The sequence below is a fragment of the Mytilus californianus genome, unplaced genomic scaffold, assembly GCF_021869535.1.
Source record: "Mytilus californianus isolate M0D057914Y unplaced genomic scaffold, xbMytCali1.0.p SCAF_13, whole genome shotgun sequence".
NCBI classification, from domain to species: domain Eukaryota; kingdom Metazoa; phylum Mollusca; class Bivalvia; order Mytilida; family Mytilidae; genus Mytilus; species Mytilus californianus.
In genome coordinates, this window is record NW_026262615.1 from 4,970,704 (window position 1) to 4,980,198 (window position 9,495).

General features: G+C 33.6%; 1 protein-coding gene across 4 annotated transcripts in view; it reads left to right on the forward strand.

Annotated features, from left to right (window-relative positions):
• The window catches only part of LOC127723037 (fibrinogen-like protein A), a 94,249-nt gene extending 91,855 nt beyond the window's left edge, over window positions 1-2,394 (forward strand). For 3 of the 4 annotated variants that reach the window (XM_052229464.1, XM_052229462.1, XM_052229461.1), the window contains 2 exons: window positions 1,275-1,439; window positions 2,151-2,394. In XM_052229464.1, coding sequence (XP_052085424.1) covers window positions 1,275-1,439; window positions 2,151-2,356 — 371 coding nt within the window. In that variant the 3' untranslated portion in view covers window positions 2,357-2,394. The remainder of the gene's footprint in view (window positions 1-1,274; window positions 1,440-2,150) is intronic. The other variant, XM_052229465.1, reaches the window with a different exon arrangement.
• Window positions 2,395-9,495: the final 7,101 nt, after the last annotated feature.

Here is a 9,495-nt window from a genome sequence, read left to right on the forward strand (position 1 = left end):
AAAACTTAAAAAAAGGGAAAATTTATTTCAAAGTAATAATTTAAAAAAAAAATAGATCTGGAGCAATGACATGAAGACAGTCCAAGACAACCAGCAACCGCACATTAAATCTGTTAAAAACATACAGTCAGATCAGAATATTATGTTTTTATGTTTCCATAGAAACCAGATACATACCATTTATATTCAACAAAAACAAGATTTTTGTAATCAAGATGGATATTTAGATCTTGAATATTTATAGAAAATACAATTTTAAGGTTGGACACATTTTATACATTCAAAGTGCAAAAGCAAATAATTGTAATATCTTCTGTCCGAGACAAGTTCCCAATTATGTATCTCGTTCTAGCCTATCGACTTATAACCAAATAATGCGACCACCAATCAGAATCGATATTTGTTACGTAATAATCTCAAGATGGTGTGAACATCGAATGAAGCTAATAGCTTCGAATCCCACCGAGATGCAAAACATTCAGAGAAAGAGGTTCAACAACCCGAGTTTTTACTCGTTTGCAACCTATAGTTATTAACTTCATCAAAGATTTTTGCTGAAAAGAAAACATTGTTTTTGAGTGAAAAAAAATAAAAGGGAACTGTATTAACCTCCAACATGTCCAACACACACAATTGTTTTGAATTTATAACAAATTTTCCAGTTTTTGATGGATTATATTCATGCAATTCAGATGATGATGATTAATAATAATGATGATCATGGAATGTTGTTTAAACGACTAGTCCGAAATTGATTGGCTACGCAGGACAAGAATATTCAAATGTTAAATTAATAGTACCCGTGTTGTTTTTATCGGGAAACAGACTTGTATATCCTGTATCTTGAAAACCGTGTTTTTATTTTAAGACATAACGTCAAGATTTTGGGGTAAGAAAATTTTAATTGACCGATCGTGCGAATTTGGTAATGTCTTCGGCTTCCACATCATAGTAAATTACAAATTCGTAATTTCGTTTACACTATCAGTGTAATTTATTTGAGTTAAATAAAGGATTTCACATGCCAGTGCAGCAGGATCGCTTTTTCCTGGCGGACAATCCGAGACCAATCCACACTTTAGATGATTCTTGTTGTTGCTAGTCTTTTGTTTTCTATGAAGTGTTTTGTGGACTTCATTACCATTTTGTCGTTTGTTTGTCTTTTGTCTTTGTGTTGTCATTTTACGTCGACTTATGAGTTCTGAATGTCCTATTGGTATCTTCTGTCTCTTTTCTATGTGTACTGATGAACAGCTTCTTTCTTTTTATTGTAGGAAACAATTACATGCATACTCTGACAGCAAGTGGAAAATACGAACTGAGAATAGACATGGTTGACAAAAGTAATAAAAAGAAATATGCTGTATACAAACGATTCAGTATTGGAGACGCTGCTTCGAAGTACGGGTTAACAGTCGGTGATTATTCAGGAAACGCAGGTAAAACATTATTAACATCAATATTTTATATTACATCAAATTTGATATCCCCTATCAACAAGCAAACCGATGTAATTAATCCGCTACAGAATTATAATAAGTTTAATCAACTCTTTTTGAAATATATTATGTATTAAAAATGTAAAAATTATAAGATGTCACAACAGTAGTCTAATTGCCAATAAGACATTTTTCCAACAATGTTTATATTACATGTAGATTAAAGGGATCTGTGATTCGTTCGAAGACATCAAATCTGTCGGATTAATAGAGGGATTGGTTGTTGTATTTTTTCTGCTTAGCATTCAGTATTTTATTATATTTTGGGACAAATCAAATAAAAACATTCGTTCAATTGGAAAAGTCAAGAAATGTTTAACACTAGAAATAGTTTGTACATTTTTGTTGTGTTTTTTTTTTTTTTTTTTGTTCTACAGAAGTTTTTCTTCGCATCAGGTCGACCATTGTTTTAAAATTTTCAAATATTTCTAGTCTTACAATGAACAGTATGTTAGTCACAGCCATTTTCATAAACGAACATTGTCGTAGTATAGATTTAAACTGTATCGCATACAGTCCATGTCGTCTCTATACATTAACGGATATCGGGAGTGATTTCTTGGAATTAAAAGTTTGAACTACATACACTCCTTGTGTTTCGTGTCAATAAGGTTGTTGTATTTTAACCTCAATTGTTTCTTTTACTTACAGGGGATTTATTGAAACATCATAATGGATATAAGTTTAGTGCTAGGGATCAGGACAATGACATATATGATAGAAATTGTGCCGCTTTGTATGAAGGACCATGGTGGCATCATGGTGGATGTTATCATGCAAACATTAACAGGCCTTTTGGAAAGATGCAATGGAACGGAGCAATATCAAGATCTGTCATGATGATCAGGAAAATATAAATGTTATTTCTCCAACAATAAATGATTTCATAAAGCTGTATCCTGTTGATTTTAACTTTATGAAAAAGGTGGTATGGGATATACATCAATGAGACAGCAACCTTACAACAAAAATAATAAAAATACATACTGTATATCATCATTTAATTAATTTTATAACAGATAAATCTTTTTTTAGATGTAACATCTTATTTGTCATTTATTTATTATTACACTTTAAATCATATCATTTGCACTTCTATAAGATTTAAAATATGAACATGAACAGGCACATGATTTTGGGAGAAATTCCTATTCACATGTAAGATTTAAACTAATCAAATCGGACATAGCGAATGACTTTTGAAATAAACACACCATAAGAAATGCAAAGGAGCATCGCCATACAAAAAAGGACATAAAACTTTAATGATTGTGATTCACAACATTACAAGAACAAAGCTAACATATAAAAGCACGATTGGTGCCCATATGAATATGATAATTTCTATTGCCGAAATGTACATGGATATACATTGTCAAAGGAGAAAATTAACAACTTTAATCATCTCATCAAAGTTTGTGTGATTATAAATGGCATACGTATTCATCGTTTTTCATTTCAAAATACGGCTTTTCTGGACCATTTACAGCTGACTACTGTAAATTCAGAAATTATTGCGTGCATTTATTATTGCGATTTTGTCATTTTAGACTAAAATGCGATTTTAATTTTGCGCTATTGAGAAAATCCTGTTTAATTCATACAAAAAATTTCAAAATGCGAGTTTAAATTATTGCGATTATAACCCTGTCGCATTTTTCGCAATAATAAAAACATCGCAATAATTTCTGAATTTACAGTATGTTGTATGGGTTTTACTTATTGTTGAAGGCCGTACGGTGACCTATAGTTGTTAATTTCTATGCATTTGGTCTGCTGTGGAGAGTTGTCTCATTGTCAATCATACCACATATTCTTTTTTTATATTTATACATGTTATTATGAGTTGAACCAAATACTTATTGAATTTAGTGGATTGATATTTCAGCGGTCAGTCGGTATTCGGATGGGTTCTAATAGACATTTACGGAAAGTCTCAGTACCGACTCTTGACACCGACTCTTGACAGGTAAAATGGAGGGGGTCGTCACAAAATAAAAAAAAGTACTAAATAATAGCTTTTCAAGGTAAAATTTGCAAATAACAGTTAAACAAGATTTTACACAACGATTTATTCAATCAAATAAGGTTTGTCTTCTGTTTATTTCCTATATTTCTTTTACTTAATGTTGACACAAATCTTATCCCCTGCTTCTTAGCTCAAAGGTATCTTTGAGCTATTGCCCTGATCACATAGCATCCGTAGTTTTTTCAGTTATCTTTTCCGACTGAAAAAAAGTATATTACCAAACTTGGTATAAACGAAAGCCCTTTTAGATGCAGGAATTATGTCTGACAACCCTTTCAAATTTCAAAATTGCCATCGCAGCCTTTCAGCTTTCAACATCTCGTCCAAAAATGAATGTAGGATTGATGAATGGATGGTTGGATGTTCATCTTATTAAAGTGCCAAGCTAAATTCAGGAAAGGGAACATAATAAGATACGAATATTTGACCACGCAATGTACAAGACCGACACACCGATTTTTAACGTTCCATTTCAAAAAGTTAACTGTCTGCAGTAAAACAAGTCAACCAACCCTAACACATTCTGACTCAAGGCCGACCATGCTTCGTGCTTAGTGGAGAAGCAGTAAATATAAATTTTCAAGTCTTTGGTTTGACCAGTGGCGGATCCATAATTTAAGGTGGCTAAGAAGAAAACTTTCGTCCTACGTTTTATTTTCAACAAATATCGAGGTCTGACTTTTTTTCTTACTTGAACTGGTCCCTGATTTGTTACTTCATTGATACATTGGTACTGCCTTTTTATTGCAAGTTTCTTCTTTGTTTTATTCTTATTGTCGGTGGAGCGAGAGTATGTTCCGTTTATGGACTCCTTATGAATCAAGTGCGCCGCTAAATTAACTTTGAGACGACCCCTGTAATTTTTGCTGTCAGAGTCAGAGTCAACAGTCGGAACCGATCCGAGACTTTCCGGAAATCTCTAATAGTACGTCCCTACTTGTCTACTTGTATGTATACTCATGTGATCATGTGAAGTCATATCTGTTTCCATTCTAATCGATAAAAATTCCAGTCCAATACAATACAATTCAGTATCTAACATTTTGGTTCAATGTTATTTCATTTTTTTTGAGCGACTTCGTTTAAGTTTTGACACAGGCCATTTTTCTATTTTGAACGATATGCAGACTTAAAAATATTTTTTTAGAAATAACATGGGTTGCAACGATTTACAGTGAAACAAAAATCGATCACTTATACTTCAGTTCCGTTATTTGTTTTTTTTTTATGTATTCTTTTTCAAAATCGAAATGTATGCTATCAAATGGTGTATACGATATTCTGGGATAGCGTTTTCAATCTTGATTTCCTTCATAGAGGGTTGCCGCTCTTTGCATAAAGCTTCACTTCAGTACGTGTGCGAAAGCCCCATCAATTTTCTTTTAAAATTCGATTTCACCCAGAGAACATGCACATCAAGTCTATTATAAGGATAGCGCCGAACAATTTTCATACAAAAGTTTTAGAGGTTTAGAAATAGTTGTTACTGCATGTCACGTTTTTGTTCTTTTTTTATCACTCCTATAAATGTAAATTGCTTTTTCTGACATAAACAAAGAACTGGTGTATGATTGACAAGAGACAGATATCCATAAAAACTACAAACAACAAGGATGTGAACAATTAGGATTATTAAGTCGCCACAAGACATCCAAAAATGGCCATGTCACATCCCGTATGGAATTTGGCGGCTTAAGACATGTTTGTGAGCGATCATAAGACCCCCCCCCCCCCCCCCCAAAAAAAAAAAAAAAAAAAAACCCTAACCCCCAATAAAAAAAAAGAAGAGGAAAATAAAAAACAAAAACCCGGAACAATGGGATAGCAATACAAAATTGAAACAGTTTTTTTTTTTAATCATTTAGGAATGGCGTGGTTCGTCATATCGGCACAAGGCACAAACAGAACTATAGTTTTTTTTTGTAATTTATTTTATCTTTTCATGCATTAGTACAATGCTAGATCTGTTTTTATTAGGACAATGGTTCCTTAAAAGACTCCCATATATCCTTTCTTTCCTATTGAATAACTTTGCATTCTGCGTTAAGCCAAGGGTAAAGATTTTCCAAAAAACTATAGGAAAATGAATTGAAGCACTCGGAATTCTCGTTTCGAATGTTTTCTTTGCTTTTGGACGTATATATTCCAAAACTGATAAAAAATTTGTTGTAAACAACCATGACAACAATCCGTAAAATAGGATGCAGACAAACATCCGCAGAGCAACACAAAGAGAGAAGTATTGGATTTTCTCTAGACATCTTGTTTGCGATGGTCAATGCTAATGCTTTTGATTGTAATGTTTTAAAACAGTCAATATATATATATTAAGATACATGCATTTTGTTACATCTTGTGATCAATTTATTTGGCAATCGCCAATGGCAGTCAACAGGGTTTAAGAACATCCGTTGTTCGACCTGTTAGTCAAATGCGTTTTGTTAAAATATACCTTTTCACTTTTTTGGTCTTTTGGAAAATGTTGTTTGTGCTGTATTTAGACCCCTCTAACAAGAAAATTGTTTTGCATGCACACGTATAAAAATTGCGGTTTTTATCCAACGCAATCATAGGTTTGAACGTTGTTTTCAATTTAGACTTGTTTATATGGAGAGTTGTCTCATTGGCACTCATACCACATCTTCTTATATCTATATATATATATATATATATAGCATCTATTCAGACGAGAATTACATAAATATAAGAAGATGTGGTATGATTGCTAATGAACCAACTCTCCACCAAAGATCAAACGACGTGGAAGTTAACACTATAGGGCAATGTTCGGCCTTCAACAATGAGCAAACCCATACCGCATAGTAAACTATAAAAGGCCGTGAAATGACAACTGCAAAACAATTCAAACGATAAAAATAACAGCCCGAATTATGCACACAAATTAATGATAAACGAAAAAAATATATAATATGCAACAACAAACGACAACCACAGGCACATATAGAATGTGGTGGTATTAAACATGTTTGCTGGCGCCAAACCCTCCCAAGTAATCTGTGACAGTGGTGCAACAATACAACATAAGAACAATCTAAAAAAAATCAGAAAAGGGCGTAACTCATCCAATAACGACACAAAGAACACAAAAAAATAACAAAGTACAGAATAGATAATATTTCATTCATGCTGAGATTACAAATGTACTAGATAACACATTGTGTTACAGTGTTCAAGGATTTTTTGTCTATCTTACTATACAAATCCTTGATGTATGCGTCCAAGATTGGCATACCAAAGAAAGAATTAAAACCTGAAAGGACATTTTTGGGTTTAAAAAAAAAACAATTTTAAGTCAGTGGGATGTTTGTTAATTTGTTTGGTTTTTTTTTGCTTCTTAATTTTGTTTTTGGTTTTGTTTTATGTTTTGAATCTTTATTTGTAATAAAAAATCCTTGAAATTTCTCCACTTTTCTGCGCTCTGATCCTGTATGACATGTATAAGTCAATTCTAGAAGCTGTGGATATGAAAGTCCCACTGCACGTTTCATTTTTGGATGCGAAAGCCGCCTTTGATGTAGTGGGCCACTCAAGCTTATACAGAAAGCTCTTTCTGGCAGGTGTCACCGGAAAGCTATGGATACTAACATACCTACTGAGCCAGGGAGCAATGACCTCAGTCAAATGGGATAATGAATTCACAGACCCTTTTTCAATCCTACAGGGAGTAAGACAAGGTGGTATCCTCAACACAGATCTCTATAAGGTGTATGTCAATTCCTTGTTGAATCAGAACTAGAAGAATCTGGTATAGGCGCACATATAGGAACCATCCCTTGCGCTGCGTCAACTTGTGCAAATGATGTGTCTCTCCTAGCCAATACACCAGAAGATCTCCAAATACTTCTAGATACCGCTGAAAATTACAGCAAACAAGAAAATTACATGCACAACCAACGACATGTGCTGTCATCTCAATGAACTGCAAAGATAAAGATTGTCAACAATTTAAATTGGGAAATAATACATTACCACAACCAGAAACCTGTGTACATCTGGGCATAACACATAACAAGAACAGAAATAAAACACTGTCCACTCACATACAGTCTAACATAGAAAAGGCTAGGCGTACACTCTATAGTCTGATGGGGGCAGGGTTCCATGGAAAAACGGCTTAAACCCAATTGCTTGTCTGCACCTACTACAAGTATATGTACTCCTGATCCTGTTATATGGATTAGAAATCCTTCTTCCATCCAGAAACGAACTGCACGCAATAGAAACATTCTACAGAAAAACCCTGAAACAAGTACTATCAATACCAAGTACAACGCCAGATACAGCAACATACATCCTAGCCGGAACAAGTCCTCTAGAAAGTAACATTCACAAGAAAGCCTTAGGGAGGGATGTAAATGCTCTTATGTTCCGACGTTGGAAAGTTCCGGGCGGAAAGAACTAACCAGCCGAAAAGTTCCGGAGGAAGCTAAACCTGCTAAAACACCTTAGCCGTAGATTGTGTTTTTCTTTGCACGTAGGCAGAAATACCATTCTCAACGCTTTGCCTAGTAGCAAGAGGAAGGGATTAAGGGCAGCCATATCTCTGTAAAGTACTGTTCCTAAACAAACAAAAACATTTTTACTAGAACAATTGTGACTTATACTCTACTCCGTTTACTGGAGGTGGTCCTATATAGGACGGATCTACTAAAAGACATCAAGCAGAGGCGGACCCCCCCCCTTTTCTGGGAAAAATTTGGTTGATTATATAGAGAATCACTGGAGCATGAATGGAGCGGGCCCCCTCTTAGGCAGTCAGTGGGCCCCCACTTATGAAAATTTCTGGATCCGCCACTGTGACAAGACAAGACAAGTGTGCGTCCAAGATTGACATATCAATGAAATGAAATAGCAAAGTACAGAATAGATATTATTTCATTCATGCTGAGATTACAAATGTACTAGATAAGACATTGTGTTACAGTGTTCAAGGATTTTTTTTTCTATCTTACTATACAAATCCTTGATGTATGCGTCCAAGATTGACATACCAATGAAAGAATTAAAACTTGAAAGGACATTTTGGGGTTTAAAAAACAAATTTAAGTCAGTGGGATGTCTGTTAATTTGTTGCTTCTTAATTTTGTTTTATGTTTTGAATCTTTATTTGTTTCGTTATTTGGTGTTTTTTTTTTTTTTGCTTTTTAATGTTTAGTCTTGTTTTGTTTTTTTTTTCTTCTGAATTTTTCGTTTTTGTTTCAGTGTATTTATTGCAGGGGGGTATTTTTTTCTTTTTTTCTAGTATATTATTATAATTTTTGTCATTTCTATTGTAATAATTATCATTATCTTTTTTACTTGAGGTTTTCGTCGTAAGCGGTACAAGTAACATAACATAACATAATACTTTCTCAGAATCTTTTTCAAAGAACTTAGATAAAATAACTGTCAAATATGATAATTATATTGTGCTTGGGGATTTAAATTTTGACATGTTAATTTCTGACAAATGCCAACCTTTAAGTGATATCTGTGATATTTTTGATTTAGATCAATTAGTAAAAGACCCAACTTGTTTTAAAAAAGATTGTAGACCATCTTTAGTTGACGTCATTCTGACGAACAAAAAGTCATCCTGTTTTAAAACCTTAAATTTTCCAACTGGTATTAGTGACTGCCATAATTTTATTTCTACCACTGTAAAGGGTCAGTTGCCTGCACAGCAGAATGAAAAAATTGTATACAGGAGCTATAAAAATTTTGATATTGATAAATTTAATAATGATATAGCTAAAATTAAGATTGAAATTGTAGATGGAGTAACAACTGCAGAACAGGTAAATGAGATCTACCAGACATATGAAAATAACTTTATTAGCACACTAGACCAACATGCACCTTTGAAGTCAAGGTATCCCAGAAAAGTCCTCTTCCATGTATGAATGGAGAATTAAGAAAAGCTATATACCGAAAACACATGCTATTTTCTCAGTACACCAAAAAAAG